The 26,308-nt window shown below is 39.5% G+C and overlaps 5 protein-coding genes across 6 annotated transcripts; 3 read left to right on the forward strand and 2 right to left on the reverse strand.

Annotated features, from left to right (window-relative positions):
* The first annotated feature begins 196 nt into the window (after nucleotides 1–196).
* LOC105208662 (actin-related protein 10) lies at nucleotides 197–1,559 on the forward strand. Its single transcript, XM_011178641.3, has 3 exons — nucleotides 197–357; nucleotides 417–569; nucleotides 634–1,559. Exons 1-3 carry the CDS (start codon nucleotides 287–289, stop codon nucleotides 1,532–1,534), a joined length of 1,125 nt encoding a protein of 374 aa, XP_011176943.2. The 5' UTR covers nucleotides 197–286; the 3' UTR covers nucleotides 1,535–1,559.
* A 395-nt stretch (nucleotides 1,560–1,954) lies between these two features.
* Nucleotides 1,955–4,169, reverse strand: LOC105208661 (zinc finger protein 678). The gene is made up of 5 exons (XM_011178640.3): nucleotides 3,256–4,169; nucleotides 2,816–3,198; nucleotides 2,656–2,755; nucleotides 2,358–2,594; nucleotides 1,955–2,285 (listed from the first exon to the last, which is right to left on the reverse strand). Exons 1-5 carry the CDS (start codon nucleotides 4,014–4,016, stop codon nucleotides 1,955–1,957), a joined length of 1,812 nt encoding a protein of 603 aa, XP_011176942.1. The 5' UTR covers nucleotides 4,017–4,169.
* Nucleotides 4,170–4,764: 595 nt separating this feature from the next.
* On the reverse strand, nucleotides 4,765–20,959 carry LOC105208660 (protein ELYS homolog). The gene is made up of 10 exons (XM_011178639.3): nucleotides 20,615–20,959; nucleotides 19,952–20,542; nucleotides 12,825–13,138; nucleotides 12,361–12,766; nucleotides 12,101–12,291; nucleotides 11,453–11,795; nucleotides 10,772–11,388; nucleotides 5,266–10,617; nucleotides 5,068–5,200; nucleotides 4,765–5,010 (listed from the first exon to the last, which is right to left on the reverse strand). The coding sequence occupies exons 1-10, from the start codon at nucleotides 20,757–20,759 to the stop codon at nucleotides 4,934–4,936; spliced, it is 8,169 nt and encodes a 2,722-aa protein (XP_011176941.2). The 5' UTR covers nucleotides 20,760–20,959; the 3' UTR covers nucleotides 4,765–4,933.
* Nucleotides 13,806–19,580, forward strand: LOC105208659 (uncharacterized). The gene is made up of 5 exons (XM_011178638.3): nucleotides 13,806–14,177; nucleotides 14,780–15,109; nucleotides 15,176–15,317; nucleotides 15,430–18,229; nucleotides 18,293–19,580. Exons 2-5 carry the CDS (start codon nucleotides 14,919–14,921, stop codon nucleotides 19,438–19,440), a joined length of 4,281 nt encoding a protein of 1,426 aa, XP_011176940.2. The 5' UTR covers nucleotides 13,806–14,177; nucleotides 14,780–14,918; the 3' UTR covers nucleotides 19,441–19,580.
* A 308-nt stretch (nucleotides 20,960–21,267) lies between the features above and the next one.
* Nucleotides 21,268–26,124, forward strand: LOC105208658 (exportin-5). 2 transcript variants are annotated; one of them, XM_011178636.3, is made up of 3 exons: nucleotides 21,268–21,678; nucleotides 21,729–25,539; nucleotides 25,617–26,124. In XM_011178636.3, the coding sequence occupies exon 2, from the start codon at nucleotides 21,804–21,806 to the stop codon at nucleotides 25,497–25,499; it is 3,696 nt and encodes a 1,231-aa protein (XP_011176938.1). In that variant the 5' UTR covers nucleotides 21,268–21,678; nucleotides 21,729–21,803; the 3' UTR covers nucleotides 25,500–25,539; nucleotides 25,617–26,124. The 2 variants fall into 2 exon arrangements, with proteins under 2 accessions (XP_011176938.1, XP_011176939.1); XM_011178637.3 differs by having other exon boundaries at nucleotides 21,750–25,539.
* Nucleotides 26,125–26,308: the final 184 nt, after the last annotated feature.

Below are 26,308 nucleotides of genomic sequence, written 5' to 3' on the forward strand. Positions count from 1 at the left end.
AGCTATTCACAATTGTTTTAATAGTCACATACAAATTTAAAACATAAATTTAGAAGACAATGTAAAATTAATTAATATTCAATTGTATGATGAAATATAACATAAAATCACTTTTAGAAGCGTTTTAGTTAAAAAGCATTATTTGTCCACATAATATCTTTTAACAAACACTGGAAGGTTTTCGGTTTCATTGTGAATAGCAACATTATTAATAATACACTTTTCTTTGATGACCAACTTCTTGTATAGTGATTTTGTTACTCTGCGTCAGGATTGAAACAAAACAATGCCGCTGTACGAAACTGTGATGCAGGAGAAGCCACCCGTAGTCTTGGACATAGGGACCGCCTACACAAAGTATGTAATTACATGCTTCATTGTAAAATATAAGTGACGTCATTTTTCTTCTCTGCCAGGCTGGGCTTTGCAGCAGAAGCTTATCCACGTAAAATTATACCATCAGAGGTCATACTATCTAGCAATGGAAAAACTAAAGCTTTGCTGGATTATGAAAACAATACTGATTTATATGATCAATTTGTAGACTTTTTGCAAATGATATTTTTCAAGTAAGTAAGCCACATACTCAATAATTTCGTTTTGTTTCTAATGTTAATGTCAACACAACTCCAGGCATTTGTTGGTCATACCAAAGGAACGTAAAATCGTAATCGTCGAGAATGTACTCGGTCAAACAATAATACGCGAGACACTTGCGCGTGTACTTTTCCGACACTTTGAGGTATCCTCCATCATGTTTGTGCCTTTACATATGGCTGCATTAGCTACGCTTGCTGTCCCAACCGGTATTGTGGTCGACATTGGCTATACCGAGACAACTGTGATGCCTATTTATTCACGCGTACAAATACTGCAAGCATTTCAAGATCAAGCGTATGGTGGACGCGCCATACATGCGGAAATTAAACGACAGCTTTTGGAAGCAGGCGTTAATGAGAAGCATCTAACCGAATCAATTTTAGAAGATATTAAAGTGCGTACATGTTTTGTGACAAATTTTGAACGTGCAAAGGCATACCGCAAAGGCGAACCACCGGTTGCACCACCCAGCCTGGAGTATCTAATTAATGGCGAAGAGATCATTACAATACCGGGCATTGTACGTGAAACCGTTTTTGAAATAATGTTCGAAGAAAATAACGATCGTGATAGTCTACCACATTTAATATTACGCGCTATACTCAGTTGTCCAGTGGATGTACGGCGCGCATTAATCGAAAGTATTTTTGTTGTGGGTGGTAGCGCAATTATTATGGGTCTGCTGTCACGACTGAGAGCCGAAATGCAGTATTTAGCGGAAAAAGATGATGAGTATAAGAAGAAATTGTGTGGCGATATAAAATTCAAATTTCATAAAACAATTGGTCGCGAGAATTTCACAGCCTGGCTGGGTGGCTCACTTTGTGGCGGCACGGATCTCATACAAACGCACTCGCTTACAAAGGAGGCTTATGTGAAGACTGATCGTGTGCCTGATTGGATCAACTTGTCAGATAAACGCGCAACGGCATAACGAAGAAAGTTGTGGAAAAAGTAAAGTGAATCACGTACGAAAGAGTACGAAACAGTAATATATTGGTATTGCTAACTTAATGCTAGAGTTAATAAAATTATATAAAGAAATGTGTTTAAGTATTTTCTTTTACTTTAATTTTATAATGCGCTAACTTAAGCATTATCTCTTTTAATTTATTATTATAATATCTAGACTAGTTTGTACAAATATACATTCTCTAAATGTATGCAAATCGTTTTTCTCATAAAAAAAAATTTCGCAATAACCAACTAAGTAAAAATCTTTTTAAGTACCTTATCAATGGATCCACACAAAGTTGCTTGCTATGTTTAATTTCTACCATTGCTTATGAAAGTGTCAGCTAAATCAGTTGACTCCTAAACCATGATTTTGATGCAACAGCAGCATTGCTTATTTCTACGTTGCCACATCTTGCGGCTGCAGTCGACTTTTCGTCGTCATACTCAAACGCATTTTATCCTCCGCTTCGGCAAGCGCTTGCAAATTTCGTGCCCGCGTCGCCTCATCGTCATTCTTGTGGTCGGCAAAGTGTATACGCAACTCAGTTGCTAAACGAAAGGCGCTTGGACACAATTCACATCTATAAACATTTTCACCGAGGTGCGTGCGCAAATGCTTAATTAGATCATTGCTCTGAGCAAAGGCGCGTTCACAGTATTTACATTTGTATGGCTTTTCTCCCGTGTGTGTACGCATGTGACGACGCTGGTGATCCATGCAGACAAATCTGTATTGGTAATAGAATGATTGAATGTTAAAAAAAAAGTTTATACACCAGATTTTAGTACTCGTAACTGACCGCATTTCACAATATTCACATTTGTGTGGCTTTTCACCATTATGATACATTTTATGCTTCTTTAACTGATAACGCTTGCCAAATCCATTGCCGCAGATATCACAAACATGTGGCTTGATCTGTTGATGCACTGCTTTGTGTGAAGCTAAATCGCTGAGGCAAGGGAATTTCTTCGGACAGTCAGGGCACTCGTAACGCTTAACACCAGTGTGTCGTAATAAATGCTGTTTCAAATTGCTGGAAAACAAAGTGAATTAAAAACTGCGGCATTTAAATGTATGCAAATAAATAAACAAACCTGGAGCTATTAAATGCCTTCCCACACTCAGAACACAAATATGGCTGCTCCCCTGTGTGTGTACGCATGTGATCTTTCAGTGTGCCCGATTGTTGGAAACCTGTAGACAATCATTAATTGTATTGAACGCTATAACATGCATATAAAAATGATATTTTACTCTTGTTGCAAAGTTCACAAGAATGTGGCTTGGGTATCGCCTCCGAATTTTCGCCACTATGTTGCTGTCGTTTATGCCTTGTTAATGTGCGTTGCGTGCAATATTTCATATCACATAAATCGCACTCAAAGCACGGTGCGGACAATGTATTTAATTCTTCCGTTTTCTCATTGTGTGTTTCCTTATGTTTCTGTAAGGTTTCAGCCTTTCTGAAGTGTGCCCCACAGAGATCGCATTTTAAACTTAAACTCTGCGTATTTTTTTCTGTTGTTGTGGTTGTATTAATTTGTTCATCCGAGTTTTTATGACGTCTAAAATGTCTTAACAAGTAGCGACGTGTAGCGAAAGTTTTACTACAACGTGTGCAGGTATGCTGAGTTGACCTATGTATATAAAAACATTAAAAACACTATGCTACAGAGCTGCTCGATAATACATACGGATCTTTGGAAATATCGTCTTTGACAGGAGCTTTGTGTAAAGCATTTACGGTCAACTTATCCCCGTCACTATCCTCGATATCTTCATGACTTGAAACTTCATCGCTGGTTGTGGTTTCTGCTGCAGCTATTGACGTTTCATTTTCAACTTTGATTTGCGTTGCAAGAAGTTGCTCGGTTAATGCTGTGGCTTCTGCATAAGTCGGCGTACATATTTCATCATCGCTTAACTCTCTTTTCAGATACACACTTATATTATTCGAGTCATCTTTACTTATTTTAATTATTTCAGTAATGTTTTGTAGCGGATCATCTGTATTTGGTTGAGCCACTCCATCATTTGTAATTTCAATGCCATTCGTGTCTATCACCGGTTCAGGTAATGCAAACACTTTTGTTTCGGTAACAATCTCGGTTATAGGCTTCAAATCAGTATAACGTTTTGCCAGCCACTCGCGCAATTGGTGTTCGGATTGCAAACACATCTGTTGAAAGCGATAAACACTCATCAATTGCTCCAGGCATATACGGCATATGTGCTGCGGCAGTTCCTCGCTTAGATTTAATTGTAGTTGTGGCATAGTTCTAGCTAACAGTTCTGTAATACGCATTGCACCACATTCAGCCACGGTGTTAAAGATGGATTGTAAGTGTTGTTCCGTAGCTTCATTCGAGGACGCGGCATATGAGTTCGCAGCAGGCACTTCATGCATGCATGTACGACAAAGACACTCGAAATGGAACTCACTTTCGGTATCCATTACTGCACATTACAATAGTTTGTATGGGTTTAACGAATATTATTCCAATATTAATTCAACAAAATTATTAACTACAAATAATACGAGTAAAGTGTGAAATGTAATAAAAACAGAACATGATAACAAAAACATTCAAAACACAACCAATTTGAAGTAAGACAGAGTTGCATTTGGTCGTCAAGTGATAAAAATTTATTTATTTGCATAATGTTAAAAAAAGCAAAACCTTAAAAAAAATAAATGCGTAAAAAACTAAACTAATAAACTAAAATAATAATAAATAAGATAATAATAATAAAATATTTAAGATAATAATAATAAATTATTTAAGATAATAATAACAAATAATGAAATTAATTAACGTTTTGAGCTTAATAAGTAATGACAAATCTACTAAACAATACAAAATACTATATAAAAGTCATACTAATAAACTTTAAGAATAAATTTAATAGAAAGATAACATAAAAATTAAGATTTTCTCAAAATGCAGAATTATTTGAAAATGTTAAAAATGCAAAACCTTCAAAAAATTGAATTGATAACAAAAAATTAATGAATAATGAAAATAATAAACTATTAAAATAATAATAATAAATTATTAAAAATAATAATAATAAATAATGAAATTTATTAACGAAGAAGTTTTGAATTTAAAAATTAATAACAAATATATTAATAATAATTAATAATCATATTAATAAAAGTCAAAAATTCGTTTAAGAGAAAGATAAAAAAACACAAAAAATAAGATTTTCAGATTTTTATTCAGAAACTAAAACAAAATTCAAAATTGAATAAAAAATTTATAAATTTATAGTATTAGAAATTTTCCAATGGCTATTCTCTTTATTGGTATTTTACTCCAATTTTACATTGCAACAACAAAAGTATTAATTAATAAAACAATATTGATCTTAGGGACTGGGTTCTCCTTGCGATTTGGATACATTTTTCTTGGACTGCCGAGATCGCTTCTTTTGCCCCGCTTCCCCTATAAAATTTCAAAATCAGTTATACACAAATATGTAATATATTAATATATACCGACCTTCTGCTTCATCTTCTTGAATGGTACTCAAAGTAGTATTTGGAGAGTTTTTGGACTCTTTGGAGCGCCGCTTAGGTGCACGTTCACTGCCAACTGAGCTCGCAATACTGGCCAAATCATCATCATTGTCCTCCTAATAAGAAGAAATGAAAATTAAAGTTTTGATTTGAACAGTAAAAGGACATATAAATTACGTACCTTGTCCTTCATGGAGCTACGTGTCACACGACGTTTTTGTGCACCAGACACATTGCTTACGTGCGATGAAATCGATTCGACATCATCACTATCCGGCACGGTAGAACGCGAACTACGCCGCTTACTGACACGCTTATTTGTGGGTGATGATATTGAATCGCCACTACGCAAACCTTCGAGGGTTGTATTTTTAATAAGTGCTGCCGACTTCTCCATCATGGCCAACTGAGTGCGTGTCAAACGTCGAGCTGACGAATATAAAGCTGATTCAGTGGTAGTCTTATTGGACTCCGACGTTTCCTCAGTTTCATGCTCGTGCTCTTCAAGTGGTTGCGTTGCGTCTAGGTTTTCTGCATTCATACTCACTCTTCGAGTTGTTCGTCGTAGGCTTCTAGGTGTACCAACTTCGGTGGTAGCCTCTGCCACTGTAGCAGGCACAGTAGCTGCTATATTACTACGTCGTGTACGTCTGCTGCTAGGTGTAGTTGGTTGCTCGGAAACGCTGCTTGATACTGAAGAACGGCGTGTTCGTTTGGTTTGTGGGGCCTGTTCACCACCACCACTCACAATTGACGAATCCAATTCGCTTTCGACCGAATTTAAGCGTATCCGTGAGCGTGTACGCGTCGATGGCGAGTCCACTATGGGTGTACTTTCATTGATGGCCTCAAGCAAAGCTGAGCGGCGACGTGTCACAATTGTCGCCGGTGGTGGCACTGATGTACCGCGTCCGGTGCGCACAGGCGTGCTGCTTTTGGCCGTTTCATCAACGTCGTGCGGCACTGATACTCCGCGAATGCTCCGGCGAGTGCGCGGCGTGCCAGGCTGAGCCGCGCTCTCTTCACTGGGTTGAACTGAGCTTGCACGCTTATTACGACGTCGACTTGGTGTATGCACCGAAGCTTCTTCTTCTTGCTGTGCAGTGGTCTGTGGTGGCATTGAAATGCCACGAGTATTGCGACGTGGTGTACTAACTTCCTCAATTGGTGTATTAACCGCAGATTCTGACGGAGGTGGAGGCACAGAAGTGCCACGACGATTGTATCGGTCACGAGTAGGTGTGGACGAAAGCTTGTCTGTTTCATTTTCTTCTAATGGTGAAGTCACCCGTGTACGTTTCAGAGAATTCACTTCAATGGAAACTGATGTTTGTGTTGAATTCAATGACTTGTCTGTGGGCTCGGAAGACTTTTGTGGCGAGGTTTGTTTCTCAGTATGCTCCATTTTACTTTCTTGCTTTTCCTCAAGTTGGTTGTCTTTCGGACTTTCCGCAGCTAGTGTTGGCTTTTGGTGACTTTCAACTCCTGATTGTAGTGTTGTGGCTTCCAGTTCTTCTACTTTAGTAACTGTCTCTACCAGCTTTTCTTTCTCTACTGTCACCGAGATACTTGGTTCCGGAGTATTGTCTGTTGCACCTTCCTCCACATCCATAGCTTCAGCCTCACTGAGGTCTTCATCCACGTGCAGTTTAATTTGCTCTTCCTCTTCTTCTAATTCTTTTGTGTCATCATTCTTGACTGCGATAGTGACTTGCGTCTCTTCTACACTTTCTTTTCCTTTTATTTCCATGTAAGTTTCAGCATTTTCAGTATAAGCTGGTACATCAACTTTGACTTTAGGTTCATCGGCGGCTTCCGAAGACTCGTCTGCTGGCTTTTCGGTAACCTCCGATATTTGCTTACTGATAGCAGTTTCAGAACAAACTGGCACATCAATTTCGACTTTAGGTACATCGTCGGTTTCTGCAGACTCGCCCGTTGGCTTTTCGGCAACTGATATTCGCTTACTGATTCCGGCAGAAGTACTGGCTGCTTCATTGGTTTCAACACTATCATTTGTCGTTTCGGCGTCGCAGTAAAACACATCGTCACCAAGCTCTTCATAAATTTCTTTCGAGGATGCGCTATAAGCGCTCACTTTCAACTCTTCAATTATAATTTCGCCGTCCTTCTGTGCTATTACACTTTTGCTAAAATATGAGCTCAACTCTTGAGTGTTAGAAGACGAAGTCCGTTCTCCATCTTCGGACTCATCAAATATAACAGTTTCGCGCATTACTAACTCTTCGTAATCAACACAAGACGCTGCGATCTCCTCTACGACAATTCGGCTTTCACTTTCAACTGATTCGCAGATGCTGTGCATCGACGATTCGTTGCTGACATCCTTTGTATGCGTTACAATTTCCTCTTCATCGTTTGCTTTACTTTCTGGATACTCGTTTTCATCTTCCATTACAACAGATGCAACAACCTCGGACACTGTTACCGTTATTGGTTCTTCTGCTATTGATCTACTGTCCTCCTCCTCGAATTTATTACCTGCGCTGCTGTTACTTTCTTCAATAATTTCTATAGACGAACTTGAACTCTCGGACGCATCTTTGCTATAAATACGATCTTCCTCTTCACTTTCATTTTCGTCTTCCTCTTCTCCATCGTCTCCATACGCGTTTTCGTCCCCATCATCGCTTTCAGAATCGGTATCAGATGCTTGATCGCCATGTATATTCGGCGACGATGGAGAAGATGATAAGATAATAACATCACTATCACTGTCGTTGGCGGCTTGATAATTTCTGTGCTTTTCAACAGCTTCACTTTTATTCTCATAGAGGGCAACTACATCATTGGAATCTTCGCTTTCATCAATATTCCAGTCTGTTGTTTGCTGCTGCACCGGTAAACCGAAAGCATCTGAGTGCAAGTCACTCTCAGTTGTGACGGCGACATTTTGTGTATCCTCAACTTGCTCATCCGTGTCCATCACTTCAACAGTTTCCATAACTTTCAAGTTCACATTCTTATGCTTGACGCTAACTTCTGCCGTATTTGTCGAGTCCAGAAGATGTTCTGACTTAGTATCGGGCATTGTAAAATCGTATGAACTCATGCCGAGCGTAGTATCGGCCTGTAAAGGGTGCGCCGCCTTTGGATGCGCTAACTCAGTAGGCGTCTTAAACTGTGTAAAAACTTTTCTATCATTTGTGACTTCATCGACTTTGTCCGTTTCTGTTGCAAATGCGCTTTCCTCCACACTGAAGCTACCAACCATAGTGCTGCATTCCGAGAGCTTGCCACGGTGTGTCAGCGGCTTTGTTTCCTCAAAGTTGAACTTTGACTGTGTAGCCGCTATTTTCGATGACGAGCTGTGTGGCACAAAGTCGCTGCTAGCTAAAGACATAACGGATTTGATCTGAAAAGTCGGTTTGTCAGTGAACAAGGTGCTGACACTTTTTGAGATGCTCGAGGAACACACGCTTACGTAACCACTGCTTGGTTGATTAGCAATGTCACTTTGCGTAGACTTTTGAATTTCAACTTCGCTTTCTTTCTTTTCACATTCTTCAATATTCTCTTCTGAAGGCGTCTGCTTTTCCGGCGTACGACTTTGACTACGTTCGACTGAAAGACGTGCAAGTGGTTTACGCGCTTGTGGGCCACTAAAGCGAAACAATTTTGACGTCGCCGTCTCGTAGGCTGAGCTGATTGATGTGCTGAGTTGCGATGAAATCGGTGAACGCACACTATCCATTAGCAAGGAATTATTACGTGAGGACAGGGGCGAGAAGAAATCTTCATCCTCATCATCGTCATCCTCGTCTTCCACTGAAGATTTATTATTTTTTGAAGCATTCGACTCGACAGAGACGGCACGCGCTACGGATTTGTGTTTAGTGATTGGCGAGTGTGTAACTGCTGGTGATCTTTCATGCCGCACCTCAATGAGTAATTCGTCCACTGCATCGTCTTCAGCCATTTCAACATCTTCTTGTGTTGATTCCTTCGGTACTTCCGCTACTTTAACAGACTGTTCAGTAGTTCTAACACTCTCTACGCTTTCGTCGTCTACCGTTGTAGTTACTACGCGTCTTATGCGTACAACTTCATCACGATCTTTATTAATTGCACTGAGAGCGCATACTTTTTCTGCTTGCGACAGCTTAATTGCCATGTCACGCTTCTCAGCGGCTGTCTCTTCCTTCTCCTCGACTATATTGGTGACCTCTAAGTTGAAACGCAAATTTTTGCTTTCGTCCATTGCTGTGTGCAGCTCTCGGCGCGCGCTGTGCGCACGCAAACTTCTTTCTGGCGTATTGCTGGTCTTCAAAATGCTGTGCAACTCCGAAGCGACAGACAAATCGCCACGACTCTCATCACAAGCCACCAAACGGCGCCGCGGTGTGCTCAGCGGCTGCGTCAGATATTCAGTAGTGGCGTTGGCAGTTGGTTCACTCACTTTCACTTTTGCTTCGCAAACGTCCTTCAAATCGAAACCGCGTGCTGTGAGATGTTGAGCCGATTTGTTCAACTGCATGAAATGACTCAAGTCATCCACGATTTCCTGACCGAGTAAACGTCGACGTTTACGTGGTTGCATATTCGTATTTAACATAATGTTCGACACGTCATCCGGCACGTCAGCTTGTTCGAGCTCACGCTCCACTAGTGTGCGCTTCTCGGTCGCCCTGTACGGCTGTGGATATGAGACGCCAGTCTGCGCCGATTGCTCCAGCTGTAAGTGACAGGCATCCACTTGTGGTTTACGCAGGAATGGCGCATTATTCGCACTCAGCAACGAGTTAGGCGGCGGCGCGCCATTACGTTCACGACGATCACTATCAATTTCGCCCCAGTAGTAGGTGGCAAAGTGGGCACTCAATGCCGAGCTGTGATAGATGCCGCCTAGCAAATTGTTGGCATTCTGTTTAATCAATTGACAGCTTAGCGGCACAGGCGAACGATTGTCCGTTTCTTTTTTCTTGATTTTATTCTTAATGCGAAAGTAGACATCGGTTAAACCTTGCGTGACCGGCGCCATAGTTGTATTGAAGGCGGATAGCACAAGATTGGGCGTATCAGTATTACCTGCAATGCTACTCTCGTTACCGTAGTGACCGCGCAGTGACTTCGTACGCGATAGTTCATCCATATAGGAGACGGCCTCAATATATTTGGACTTTTGCAGCAGATAAACGAAATGTAGGTTTTCGGCGCCAAGTGTTTTGCTGCTACGCAGTATGCGCTGCACCAATTGACCTTCACGTTCGTTGAGCGCCAAATCGCGTATGACGCCATACTTGCCAGCGCAAAGACAACATTTGAAGAAGAGCTCCAGCAGTGTGTCATCCTGTTTGGTGCGTGCAAAATGAAAAGCTTCCGAAATCAGCTTATTTGCGAGGAGAGTCTTTAACTTGAGTACGGGCGAAATGAGGGTGGGACGTGCCTCGAGTATACGCAAGGCAAAATGTGCGGCGTTCTGGGTTAGTAAGGATTCAATGAGTAGTTCCAGCATCCATTGGCTATACGTTTGATTGTTGTTGAAGGGTGATATGAACTCGTCGACGGCGGGCTAGATGTGGATGGAAAAAAATAAAAATTTGTAAAATTATTAAAAAAAAAATAAATAAAGGCTTACTTTTCTTTCTTTAAGCCTTAATACTACACATAATATATTTTTCAACTAAATTCATCTGATATCTACGCTAGAGTCTTATAACACTTACCTGAAATAGTCCATGATCCAGATTCCAAAGCGATTGCACTGTCTTAATCAATGTGACAGTCAGCTTGAAAACGCTTGGAAATTTAACAAAACTATCGACTATCTCCTTATGTGCCTGCTCGTCGATGGTCATGTGTAAATCCAAAAAGAAGTACAATAAAATTGCACATTTACTTTCAAATTCCATTTCCGGCACAAGCATTACGCGCAACATGGCCTCAATCGATGGCGGTGGATAGAGGCCAGTGCCACCGTTTTCCAGCCAACATTCACGCAAACCATCTCCCTTACATTCGTGCGCTATAAGCGCGTCGATGAAGAGCAAACGGCAACTGCCAGTCTTCTTGGAGATGAAATTATCATTGCTGCGTGCAAAAAATTCACGTCTACGCGCATAGAGATTCTTCAAATCATCATAAGGATATTGTATAGTATTTGCGTTAGGCTGGTTAGACTTGTGGACATTTTTAGATTTACCATATGGTTTGTATGAGCTAAAATTATTACGATTTTCCTGCATTTCCGGTAATAAACCGATATTCAACAACCAGAGTAGTACATCTTGATACTCGGAGGCCATTTTCAATGACTTCTGTTGCGTTTCGAGTGTGAGGTAAACTGGTATAAAAAATAGACGAGCTTAAAATAAATTTTGTTGCGTAATATTAGTATAATTGCTCACCATTATCGGGTATATAGCGTTTGCCTGTGGTTAACACCTCACTAAGCAAATCGCCCAACAATTTCAATTGGCGCGTCAAGAAGCCCAACTCTTTTTGCTCACGTTGATCCAATGGATAACCGGCATAGTCGAAGAGACCCTTTGAGAGGTCATTACAACGTGTCTTAATATCGGTTGCACGTTTCCAAATCCAATCGGTGAGTGTCGACAGTGAAATGCCGGTGGTGGCAGTAAAGTTGCAACCCATGAAACTGCCGTCTGCCCAACATTTGGCACAATCGCGGAGAAGACTGAAACAGTTGTGTTCCAAAGCGACGGACAAAATTGTTTCAAAGATGGCGAGCTACGTAAATAGTTATTTTTAAATTAATATGCTTGGGTTTGGGATTTAAGTTATGATTATATAAAATAATTTAATTTCATTTACAGATTTTCATTGTTTTTTTTTCTAATAATGAGGCTAACACCTCAACATAAAACATGTTGTTTTTGTTGTAGCAACTTTCATTATTTCCCCATATTTTAATTCGAAAATGCTAATACGTAACTGTTTGAACAATATGATATTCAAAAGTTTCCGAATCAGTATCTTAATTAGAATATACATAACTGTTTCATGACACTATACATTATTTAATTTTTACACACCCGCGAGAATGTCGAATCCACATTCAGTTCGCAGAATTGCGGCAATAATCGTGTACGCAAAATCTCTCTAAAATACATATCCGGCTCAAGAAAAATACTCGAATTACTGGCACGCAACACATTGATGATTTTATTCTGTGCACCAATCCAGGTGTAGCCAAGCGAGCTGTCCGGCAGTAAGAGGAGACAATCTGTAAGTATAAACAAATACAATTAGACCTACGAAATCTTTGGTAAATATATACACACACAATACTCACCAAAACTAAGCGAATTGGGATAGAAATGCTCTTCGAAGCGTTGCAACGAATTGAAATGCGCAACAGTGCTGGGATTAAGATATGCGCTAAGCGCACATTGTCGCCCACTCAGCACGTAACCGGCTAAATAACTTGGACATTTCTGATTCATAATACTAGATGGCATTTCTTCTTTATACCATTGATTCAAATCAAATATGAGTAGTTTATTTTTCTCCTCTTGCGTGGAATACCAGGTGAGTGCGCATAAACAATAACCATCTTCCTCGGTTTGAGTCGTATTGAGATTAACACCGTTATTTTGAAGACTAGCATTTTGAATTTTATTGATTGACTGACAACCAATCGCAATACTTTTGCTCTTCTCCAATGGTAGTTGCAGACGTGCTGATCCCGTAAGGAAGGACTAAAAAATAAATGGTTAAGTTGTATTTAAAATGTAGAAACCCGTATGCTTTAATTACCTCGAAGTAGTAAAAACCATCCTTTTCCGACAAACGTTTATCATAAATCAGCGTATGTAATACTGCGCTTAAACTGTCGCCATTCTCGTGCATTGCCCAGACATAAAGACAATGTCGTGGATCATCCAAGGGTTCCAGATAGCATAACTTTACTATTGGTGTGATTGCTTGTTGTGGTTTGGGCGTGGCTATGTGTATTATTTGCATTTCAGCCAAATCATAAAAAGCTAACCGTCCATCTTCCAGGCCGATTGCCAGACCCAGCGACAAGTCGATTGGCAGTAAGCATTGTACAGTGCAAGGAGTGTCGATGACTTTATGGAAAGATTGGGCAGAAATGGTAACATTTTAATTACCAAAAATAAAAAAGCCATGCTTTAATAACTAATATCATACTAATATAAATAAATAATTGCTTATTACATTAAAAAAATTATAATTTGTGATAATTATAATTTTATTTTCATATTTTTACTGATAATTGTTTTTTTTTTTGTGCTTTACATACATACTATAAATATAAAATAATAAATTATACATAATAAAATAAAATTTGTTTACTTTATTTAAAAAAATATATTTTTCACTAATAAACTTTTCATTTCTCCTTACGTCAACTTATCAAAACATAACTGGGATTTAGCGCAAATGCAACACTGTGTAAAATTTTCACAGCTTAATAGTGTGGCAGTTGAGTATTTATGCAGCTACTACTTTGCTACTAAACTACTACTACCTTATACAAACTCATTTACAAGTAGCTAAAATACATATTAAAAATCGTAGCAGGTTATTAATTTTAATTAATTTCGTACATAAATATTGTTTCTACAGCTTTATTTTCAAATTAAATATTTAATTACAACATTACAACAAAAATTTTTTTTTTTTAATTTTACTACTTTTTAAATTCACTACTTTTTTAACTACATTTTGCAATACGTACTATACTTTTTACAATTTGACGCACTAAAACACTGTCAGCGGCAATTTAATGAAAAATTTTAGACTAGTAGCAAAATTTTTGGTTGTGCGTGCAGAGTGTAATGTAGTTGTTTTAAAGTGAAAAAAATATTGTTAATACTGCAAGGTGTAAAACATAAAAAAATTCGCGCTACATCCAAAGATTTCAGCAATTTTAAGTAGTGGTAATCAAACAAATACGCATAGCGTACAAAAATATACAAGCGTTGCCGCAGTAGCGTAGGAAAAATATATACGTATATTCTACAGAGGCGCCTCTACCAAGAGGGCACCAGCAACTTCAACTATTATTTTATTAGGGGATGCCTGGCTGCTAGTGGCGGCAGTGCGATAATAACCGACCATGCGAGCAGCTACTTTGTTGTAAAGGTGTGTTTGTATGAGTTTCTATATGTGTTGTTGCTGCTGCGATTCTGCGTGTGTGCTTAAAATTTATATTTTTCCTTATTAGAAGCCAAACTGCTGGGCTCAATATCAACATTAAAATATTGTAATATTTACATTATGTTACAGGTAATATAAGACCATATTGACGATGATAAATAAAGTATTTAAATTCGTACATTTTAATTCACGAATTTTAAAAGAAAAGAAACATTAAAAAAATATATTTTATAATTCTTGTGATTTTTCATTATACACATTTATTTGATGGAAATTCGAAATTTATTTAAATTTTTTTTTTCTTAATAAACCACGAAGTTTATATTTATATTATAGTAAATAATAATATTATTTAGTATTTCATAATAAGAATATATGTGGGTTTAATATTTGCCCTGCTTACACACTTTAATTAACCCACACATACATTTGCAAGTGACACAGCAGTTTGGCTTCGAATGCAAACAATTAAAATGGCAGACTATTTCTCACTGTAATTTCCACTTATTTTCTTTATTACAACTAAAAACAGCTCCCAAGCTGGGGCCATTGAGAAAATATTAAAATAAAATATTTTTTTTTTTTAGATTCTAATTAATATTTTAAAGTGTTCATGTAAACATCGGCACATTTTTTGGGGAAAAAACTAAAATACACAAACAACATACAACACATACAAAGACCAATTGAACCGATTACCTGCTGCTGAATTGTATTAGCAGTATTATGGGGCCGGTTACAGAGTCACAAAAACAACAAGATGACTATATGCAAAAAGTCAATGAAATGCAAAAATTGTTGCCCTACTTGGAACAACGTATTACAAATACAATTTTACTAGAAGATAACACCGAAGAACTACAGAAACTGAAAATACTACAGCGATTATTATGTGGACAAGCAGCTCTAGATGACAGGTATAAACAAACAAATGCAAGCTGCTACTAAGCTATTATTTTTCATAATTTTGATATATATTGCAGTTTGACACCTGAAGAGCTGGATAAATATGCGGCATTACTACAAAACGATATAACAAAGACATTGGCGCCGACAACGACGCCGGCGCTGATGCCGACAGCGCTGGTTGATAGTAACAATCATGATGATATTCATAATGATAAGGTATGTAAATGAAAAAATAATGAATTTTACTTTTACTATGCTATAATTCTATTCTAAATTGTTTACACTGTTAACAATGCAATTAAAAAAAAAATGACATTTGCCCTTACAGTGCAGCACTTTGAGTAAAACAGCGGAGTGTGAGAATGCAAATGAAAGCAATAAGGATGGTAAGGAAAGTCTGGAGACTGCAAAGCACACTAGTTCCAATACAACTACAAGTGTAGTTGAAATTAAAACGCCAATATCGGAAGAAAATATAATTAAATCCCAGGATAAATGTAGCAAAATTAATGAAGCAACCGGTAACGAATTTAAAAGTGCCGAAGCCTTTGATACAGTTAACAAAAATATTGAAAATACTGATGAAACCTTACAAGACAAAAATAATAGTATACAATTAAACATTTGTAACAAAGACGCTGCAGAACAAGAGGTGTTAATAAAGATAAATGCGTCAGAAAATATTGGTTTGCGAAACGATCAGGACAAATCGGATGCAACTGACGAATGCACATTAGTTAATAAGAAGAAAAATGCAGCTTTGAATTCTAAAGCTAGCACTCAATTGGAGAATGCCGATGAAGGTAAAGAAATCGTTGAACAAAACGTAGCTTTGAATTCTAAAGTTAGCACTGAATTAGAGAATGTCGATGAAGTTAAGGAAATCGTTGAGCAAACTGAAGAAAAACAAACTCAAATTGAAGACAGCAAAATTACAACGGAAGATGCTGAAGAGTTAGAATATGAAGGTGTTGAGTTGATCAAAATTCCGGAAGAAACTGTAGAAGATGAAATGATTTTACCAGATTCAGTGGATGAAGGCGATTATGTGGTACACAGCAGTGATGACGAGGAAGATAAGGAAAGTAAGGAAAAGGAAGATGATGAAGAAGATCTTATCAACTGTGGTGAAAAAAACAAAAGCGAAGCTAACAAAACGTGCGTTGAAAACAGTGCGAAATTAGTAGGTAATCGAGTAAACGAAAACGAGGAAGAAACAATACAAGTTGACGCAAGTAAACGAAATGTTAGTGAATGTTCCCAGGAGCCAAGTGAAAATGATAACGAATATAGTACATCTGAAGAAGCGCGTGCTGCAGGCCAACCAGAGGTTGTGGAAAGCAGCGATACGCTCACATGCAGCATAGAGGAGAATAATTCTGCACATGTAGAATTCGCTATCGAAATGCATACACAGACTGATAATGCGCCAGAATTTGAAGAAACAACACATATTGCTGATCCACTTGGTCAATATGACAGCACGCTAGTAGCCGCGAGAGAGTCTACTGTAAATAGTGTAGAAGATGGGCAAAAACTTTCGACAGACACTAATGATGATGACGATGTGGAAATCATTGAATCGCGTAATTCGCCTATTTGTTTGGATACTGACGATGAAGATGAATCGGATGGCGTTAAGACGCCTGTCGACCCAACTGCCATTACAACTATTACGCAGTCGTCTACTGTCAACAAAAATGTTTGCAAAGAAAAACGCATTCAAGAAACCAACGCCAGTGCATTATTGGCTACAACAAGCATTGTTAAAACAACTAAATCTATTACAGAGACAATAAATCTGCTCGACAGTTCTGATGAGGATGAAGTCAGCAGCAAGAACACAAAACATTCTAACAATCGTTGTAACAACGCAGCAACTGGCAGCAGGGCATTGCTAAAAATACCAGCTGTTACAATGGGCAAAAAACGCACATTGTTACCGACGTCGCATGCTCCCAAATCAGTAAAATTTAGTCAAGTTTCAACTCGTATTTCAACAACGCCTGTTGGTCGGGTATTGCCAACCAAGTCAGCCACTTCCGGTGGTGTTAACCAAAAAACTCCCAGAAGTGTTTTACATCTTCCACCTACCAGTTTCAAGCCGACACCACAGTCAAACTTCTTGAATGCAGTAAATTTACTGCCGGCCGCTGCCACCACAGGCGATAATCCACTCGCCTTCGCCGCGACACTTTCAAACAAAAATATTATCATACCGAATGCGTTCTATGCCAACCGACGCACCACCAACTCCAATGAGTTGGAGGAGGACGCAACCACACAACCTTCTTCATCCACACACTCGCTGAGGTCACCATTAGCGATTACACAGCAACAAGGCCGACGTGTATATCGTGACTGGTTAGAAGAATTCATCGACAATTTCGCGGATCCGCAGCAGATCGTTTCACACTCGTGCTTGGTGCTGCTGCAGAGTGCGCTCAAATACCGGGCATTCCTGCGCATCAAGGACCTGCGTATTGCGCTCAATATTAAAGCCTGCACATCCAATGGCACTGCCGATGTGCAGCTTAGACGTGAATTGTACAATTCGTTCTTCTTGAATGACTGCCGATTGTCGGGCGAAGGCATGCGTTTTTGCACCGACGCCTGCACACAAATTGGTAACAATGTTACATTGATGACAGATGCGCGTACCGGCCGTATCACGATGCGCACGAGTACATATGAAGAGCTGGTTGCTAAATATGGCGGCACCAATGATATCATTGATGATAAGAAGAAACGAAATAAAATCGATAAGGAATACACACCGGCCAAATACTACGAGAAAAAGGTGGAGGAAAGTAATGTGGGGCAGGGGGAACGGCGCAAGTCCTTGCGACAACACCGTACACGTTGTTACGATGAAACCTTTTTGTATGAGCCAGAGGAAGTGGATGATGACGAAACGCCTAGCGCTGAGAAGAAAGCTGCCACTGATAAGCGAAGACAAGATGAGCAGATGATGGCTTTGGTGCAACGTAAGGCAGAAGAGAAGCGGCTGGAAGCGAAGCGACAACGTGAACAACAAGTCAAATCCTTTGAAAGTGCCTACTTAGAAATGTTTGCCAAATCATTGTGTGGCAAAAATGGAAAAACACCAACTGCCATTACTAACAGTGGTAAATTTGCATTTAAATTTTATAAAAAAAAAAAAAAATTATTAAAAATAATTTATTTTTCAGTTGGTTCCACAATAAATCGCAGTAAAAATGTTTTCACCGCTACCATCGCCAATAGTCAAATCGTCATCGATGACGTTGATGAGCAGAGCCTTGAAGATGACGAACCACGTTCACATCGCATTTACAAAGTAGTGCCAACACGTTTGTTAGCCGCACCTAAGCGCGCTGAAAAAACCACAATTGTCATTGAGGATGAGGACGAAGATGCGCCACGACCGAAACGTGGACGACCGCGTAAGCAGGACCTCAGCAATTTGAAAACGCAAGTAAAGCGCAACGAGCCAGAGTTGATTACATGCGACAGCACGTCTGGCGATTCGACTAGCATTGACGATGAACTACTGCTGGAGCCGGATGAAAATGTGCCCAAGAACGTCAACGTCAATTGGCATGCCGGCAGTGATTGGTGTAAAATCTGTAATAAACGCATTCCACGCACCGTGTCACACTATGTTAATGAGCACCCGGATTGTGAAGTCTTCATTTCGCGTCTACCAAAAACCGCATTGGCACGCTTGCGCAAACAGGGTGGACAAATTTTGGAAATGCGACCCTACATGAACGGGCAGGAACAATATGCAGCGGAATGTGTGTTTTGCAATAAGACATGCTGTTTCAAGATACCATATTGGTATCAGCATTATTCGATGCACACAGGAGAATACGCTTTTCGTTGCAGTGGCTGCAATACACGGAAAACAACACGTTCAGCAATGATGGCACACATAAATCAACCTTGTCGAAAGCGTGGCAAACTACTCGAAGATTATATATACAATGCGCGCGCTAGACAAATTGAGATGCGCGTCTGTAAGTTATGTAATTATATGCAGCTAAATCGTCGCAATGTAATCAAACATCTACGCACGCAACATGGTCTAGCACAAATGACGACAAAACATATCGATAGTATAATCTTACTACGCCTGCCAGAGTCGACTGTAGACAGAGTGCAGGTGGCGAACGAGTTGATGGATCTAAGTAGCGGTGGTGATGAGAGCAACAATCAGATGGCAATGACTTTTAATTACGACAATTTCAATGAAGTGGGTCAGGCAGGTTTATGGGATGACGGGGATCCTACGGATGACTTGTCTTATATGATTTGCGGTATGCTTGACGTGGAGCTGAAGAGTGGTGACGACTAAATGCTGAGTGTTAACAACATTATTTTTTCATACAAACACTTTTACGCGTACTGATTTATACATATGAAACCGTTGAGTTTTTCCAATTGGATTTTTTCACTTAACAATTTTGTCTAAATAAATTCGTTTTTTATTTTCAATTTATAGTTTTGTGTTCAAAAGCAAAAATTGAGCATGAAGAATTTAAGTTACTTAGGCTTCCAAAAGTAGCTTTACATTATTATCTTCTTTGTTTTTATGGTTCAAATAACAAAAATGTTAAACAGATAAAAATTACTGTTTAAATGATTCAAGTTTAAGAAAGAAATGAAATTTGCGTGGCTTATTTTAAGCTTAATAAATATAAACAAATACTTTTTAATAAATATGGTTTAAATACAAATTTTAAAAGGTTTTTTTTTGCATTTGCTTTATAGTAACTAGCGCTATAATCTAATGTTTACTCTATATTACTGCCAAGTAGGCAGCAAAGGACCTTACATATAAAAGTAAGTAATTTCTGAGCACTCACCCTCTACTTGTAATCCAAAATGTACATTATCATTCCGCGCACGTTGAAAGGAACGATGTATCTCGGCAAGTGGCAAATTATAATCCGATATATGACAAGCCGTTATTTCATTAGTTAATTGTCTAGTTGGTGCTTTCACACGTTCATCACATGCGCTTATTATTTTGTTGATATTCAAGTCCAATAGTAAAATAACACCTTCTTCACTGCCCACGGCAAGGCAACCATCGAAATTTTGCAATAGTGATCGTCGACAACAATTTTCACCTACGAAAGCTGCGGCGGTAATGTGTAGTGGCAGTTCTATACAGCTCAGAACTTGACTATGTTCTATTGAATATATTGCTATAAAACTACAACTCCGACCGGGTGCACTAAAACAATCCAAACATACAGCCAAAAGCACAGTTTCGTTATTAAAGGGAAATAATTCCTCTACACAACGTATGTAGCAGCTGTCATAGCCTCGTGTTTCCACAAATTCATATGTGGCAATAGTCTGACCAGTACGTAGCGCACGAATTTCTAATTCATTACCGCTAGATAGCCAACACCAATTACCGCGTTTTATGATCCCTCCTTGTTGTGGCTCTGTATGTTGGACAGACAATATGGTTTATTAGTTGTTTTATGAAGTTGTTATTAAATTTATACAATATTTACCTAAGCACTCTTCTTCAGACACTGCATCGTTATCCCCTTGTTCTAACTGCTTTTGCTCTTGATGCTGTGCAGCGCCCAGATGAGGCACTCTCGTTGAGAATTTCACAGTGCGTCCACCATCTACTGCAATTTCGTACCACTCCATAAGTAACAACTTCACAATTTATTCACTTTAATTAAAACTTATGCGAATTTTTGCAAACCTTATCACTTTCTAAAGATTTTTGTTAAAAAACTTATATTCATGCCGCGCTGATTTCATATGGAATTTATGTTTTCTGCTCCGTTTTCGTATTCCGTGCCGGCTGTGTATGTTCAGTGGGCGCAAACATTTCAGTTGACATTTGAGTTTGGCGCTACAAAACACTTTTTCAAAGACAGGGTTGCTTGCGCAATAAACACTTTTCGTATTAAAAGGTATAAAATATTTTAAATTCATCGAGTTAATAATTTTTAACGACCTTTTCGACATATTTCTTATTTAGATTTAATTCGCACATATTTGCCAAACCACGAAGCGATTGAATTTGTTTAGATATGTTTTAGTTTTTCTGTTATTGTGCTGACATTTTTCAAGTGTCAAGACACAACTACGAGTTGCGTATGTGTCAAAAGGGAGTAGTCCTTTATCGACATTTCAAACCACTTTCAAACCCTGTATTCCACAAGGTGAGATAGGCTTGCTGTGTTCTTCTGTATAGAAATTCCAACAAATTAATTTAGCACATTTGTTTTAAGGTGTCTGTCTCTTTTATGAAAAATTTGTTACAGATAATTTTTGCATGAAGAAGACGTTTTACTAAATCACACGTTGAATGTAAAACTATTTGTATAACTAACAAGTTCACCGGTGAAAGATTTGTAGCAGGTACACGCGCAAAGATAAAACGAAGCAAAAGCAAAGAATATAAAAGGCGGCGGCGTGGTGGTGAGGAAGGAGTATTCAAAAGACGAAATTTTGCATACCGCACACATCAGGCATTTCCATAGAGTTTCAAAGGGAAATAAAATTTTGCAAAATTTGTATGTGTGTGGTGTGCCGATATACGAGACTTGTAATATCTGTGAGTATAGATGAAATTTTGAAAGACGATTGCAGCATGCATTAATTTAGTGGTTAATACATATATCATAGATCAGTTGAAGATAAGTAATTTATCAACGACCCTGGCGGATCAGAGGAACTAAAATGACACAACGTGGAAATGTAGCCGCGCTTGGGGAAGAGCTCGCACATGCGGTGGAGTTAATAATGCGCCCAGATACAGCACAACAGTCACGTATGGAAGCATATATGGCATGTGAAAGATTCAAAGAGGAATCACCTTTATGTGCACAAGTAGGACTTTACTTAGCCAGCGGTCAACAATTCGGGCAAAATGTCAAACACTTTGGTTTGCAATTAATGGAATACACAATTAAATTTAAGTGGAACAGCATATCGCAAGAAGAAAAACTCTTCATAAAGGAGAACGCCATGAAATTATTACATTTTGGGGTAGGTCCGGCGGAAGATGCTAGTTTAGCGCATTTGAAAGATGCGGTATCACGCATAATTGTGGAAATGATAAAACGTGAATGGCCACAACAATGGACTACGCTGCTATCTGAATTATCAGATGCTTGCAATAAAGGTGAACCTCAAACTGAACTAGTGCTTTTGGTTTTCCTACGTCTCGTAGAAGATGTTGCATTACTGCAAACTATTGAATCGAATCAGCGGCGTAAGGATATGTATCAGGCGTTAACCAACAACATGAATGACATATTCGAATTTTTCCAACGACTTATAGAATTACATGTTACGAAATTCCGCGAAGCCACTGCGATTGGCAATTTTCAAAAGGCTAATGCGCATGGCCGCGTGGTCGAAGTGGTTTTACTCACACTAACTGGTTTCGCCGAATGGGTTTCCATGAACCACATTACGTCAAATAATTGTAAATTGCTGCAGATTCTTTGCATTTTGTTGAACGATAAAGCATTCCAATGCAACGCAGCTGAGTGCCTCTCACAAATCACTAATCGCAAGGGTCAGGTGAAAGAACGAAAACCGCTGCTGATGCTGTTCGGCGAGGAACCAATGCGTTACATTTTCACAGCGAGCCAAATGCTTCCCGATGCTGCCAACGCTACCGCTTTGGAACAAAACCACAACTTTTTAAAAAAGCTGCTAAATATGCTAAGTGGTTTGGGCCAACAAATTGTCATACTTTGGGGTAAAGAAGATGGCAACATACAGCGACCACCAAACTTTGAAATCTTTCTTGAATGTTTGCTATTACTTGCGCGCCATCCTTCGCTAACGGTGGCACATGGTGCAACACTTATTTGGAATGTGTTATTGAAACACGATGCCATTTCCAAAGATGCCGCAGTGGTTCCTTACATTCCAAAATTAATAGCAGTTATTGGACCGCGCATTATTAAAACATTATACCCCAGCACTCGTACGCTACCCACTACAATTTCGACAGGCGCTTATATATGCTTAGAATATGATAGCGAAGAGGAATTTGCCGTTTTCTATTACCGGTGCCGCACTGACTTTCTGGAGGTTTTTCGTCAATCAACGCTCGTTCAACCTATTGTCACATTTACCTACTGTGAACAATGGCTCAATGCACGACTGTCCAAAGCACATGCTGAACGAAACAATGCAAATTGTTCGGTGCAAGATCCTGTCTATATGGAATGGGAGGCATTGGTATGCGTTATCGACGGTGTGCTTAGTCGTATACTACTCGTTTCGGAGCGTCCATCAGTACAATCCGGTTTACGTTTGCTGGAAGAGTGCCTAAAAGTAGAAACCACTAATCCATTAATACTCTCCATACTGCTCTCGTGTATTTCGGCGCTTTTCGTATTCCTCAGTATGTCGTCGTGTCAGATAACGCCAAATAATTGCGTAGCAATGAGTGGCGTATCTTTATTGCCACGTGTGCTGGAGCGTATATTCCAAGCACTCGTGTTTTGCGATCCCACCGAACCGAATGCGGACACAACTCGTGCGCAAGCCACAAAAAATTTACGCCGTCATGCTGCCTCGTTGATGGTGAAATTGGGTCACAAATACCCTTTGTTGCTGCTACCGGTTTTCGATCAGATCAACTCTCATGTAAGAGCGCTACTTGAAGATCCACGACAAGCTCTGAATAAAATGGAACGAACCACATTGCAGGAGGCTCTTTTGTTAATATCAAATCATTTTTGCGATTATGAGCGACAGACTGTATTTGTGTCGAACATAATGAAGGACACGTTACCACATTGGCCAACATTCGCAGAGGTTTTCAAATCGCCGTACACTTTTATACAGTTCGTGGGGCTGGACAAACCCGCAGTAACGCCAATTCAGTCAGATCCACACAGTTTGAATCGTGGCCACATGCTGGATGCATTAAATGTGGTGCTTGCTGTTATAAAACGTTGCACCTGGCCTGACGATCCGGATCGTGCATCACGCGGTGGCTTTGTGGTTGGCTTCACAGAGCTTGGAAATCCTATTTGTCGTAATCCAGCCACACCGCATGTCATTCCGCTGCTGCCGCATATACTCGCGTTAATGCGTGTACTCAACGAGCTCTATCGTCCGCAAGCCATGTCGCTGCTTTCGGAGGATTTCCGCAATGTCTACACGTTGTTAGAGCATGAGAAAAAAACCTTGCTTGGCGTGTGTACACCGCCCGCCGATCCTCTAGATCCAACCGTTAAAAAGATGACCAGCACCGTGGACCGCATACAACAATTTATGTCGTTGCTATATGAAAGCTGCTATCACATGATGGGCTCTGCCGGCCCCTCGCTGGGACGTGATCTTTATCAACTACAAGGAATTGCAGATGCGTTAATCAATAGCGTTTTCGCATCATTGGAAGATGTGCCCGACTATAGGCTGCGGCCCATTGTGCGCGTCTTTTTCAAACCATTCGTGTATTCTTGCCCACCCGCCTTCTACGATACGGTGCTAGTTCCAATATTTGCACATTTAGCGCCATTCATGTGCTATCACTTGATACAACGTTGGACATACATATCGTCGTTGTACGAATCGGGTCAATTGAATGAAGAGTCAAATGACACACAAGAGGTGCTGGAAGATATGCTGAATCGTGCTCTGACACGTGAATATCTGGATGTGTTGAAGATTGCGCTGGTTGGTGCTGGCGCTGACGGTGTACATGCCGCTGCAAACATAACTGACGTTGCTATGGAGCCGGAAGAGCACTCCATGGATGGCACAACACATACGCGTGCCGCACAATCGGCGTTGCTGTCAGATATTATCAGCGACTTAGGCGCTAAGCTATTACGCAACGACGCAACGAGTAATTACATACTGATGACACTAATGTCTGCGTTATCTTGGCAAGACAGCGGCTGCAGTATGAAGGCCGTAAATGTGGTAGCGCCAGTGATGCGGTTTTTGGCTACCAGCGAGGTGCAATTAATGGATCAACACAAAGCTACGACCGCATTCCAAGCTGTGTTACAGGGCCTACAAGTGCATGGCATGCACGAAGCTAATCAAGCCGGACTCATTACGCTCGGTGTGCAGTTCTATGAGCTGCTGCGCCCCAAATTCCCAATACTTAGCGATGTGCTGCGCAGCATACCAAACGTCAATGCGGCGGATATACAGAAGTTCGATGAGAAAGTAAGCGTGGCACCCTTGAAGGGCAACAAAGTGGACAAAGCCAAGAAAGATTTGTTTAAGAAGATGACCGCACGCCTAGTGGGACGCAGCGTAAATCAAATGTTCAGTCGTCAAATTGAAATTCTCAATTTACCACCAATGCAGGCGCGTGCACCTAAAGCCAATACAGACATTGTCGATATAACACAAAATTCGGGCTTAACACAGCTCTTCCGCACGGAAAAGTGACCAACAGAGAAGGCTGCTGGGCATGCAACTAATGAAAAATGTGCGTATTTAATACAGCCGATATGTTTTTTGATAAATTGTAACATTATATGATACTAATCATTGTTTATGTTTTAGGTTTAATTTAAAGACTTTGCTGTATGTATTGTATGCTTATGCCGCTCAGATTCTACGCTACAAACGGATATTGGGTTAAACGATTCGTATTAAATGCAGTACCAATAGCGAAAAACTGAACAAGGTGCAGCATAAATTATTATACATATATACATACACATTGGTGGAGAAGTAAAGGGCCGTACGGAAATGCGTTTACGCGAAATTCCAACAACTATACTACAAAATGTAGCACGAAATTACTTATTTAGCTACATACATATGAAGTAATTTATAAATTGTATATGTAAATGAATATATGTATATGTATATATACAGAAATTATGGTTTTTATTATAATTTTGAGTTTTAAAATTGTTTCTATTTGCGAAAATTTGCACTGTTTTTATGAATATTTTAAAATATTATGTAAGTCTTTCTTTAGATATTTTTATTAAGAAATTATATAAACGAAGTGAAGTATGAACAAAATAAACGAATTACGTCTAAGCCGAGTGAAGCTTGAATGGTATATAACAAATATTTGATGATTTTAATGGATATGACTGGGTTACAACACACTCGGGTTGAGAAATAGTTATACCCGACTTCTATCTATCTGTACCCGACGGACTGTCAATCTAAGAGCGCTCCTTAAGTTTCAAAGCGAATGTTAGCTAGGTCGACTAGGAATATAATTCTCAAAGTCAGTT

The sequence above is a fragment of the Zeugodacus cucurbitae genome, chromosome 5 (genome assembly GCF_028554725.1).
Source record: "Zeugodacus cucurbitae isolate PBARC_wt_2022May chromosome 5, idZeuCucr1.2, whole genome shotgun sequence".
NCBI lineage: Eukaryota > Metazoa > Arthropoda > Insecta > Diptera > Tephritidae > Zeugodacus > Zeugodacus cucurbitae.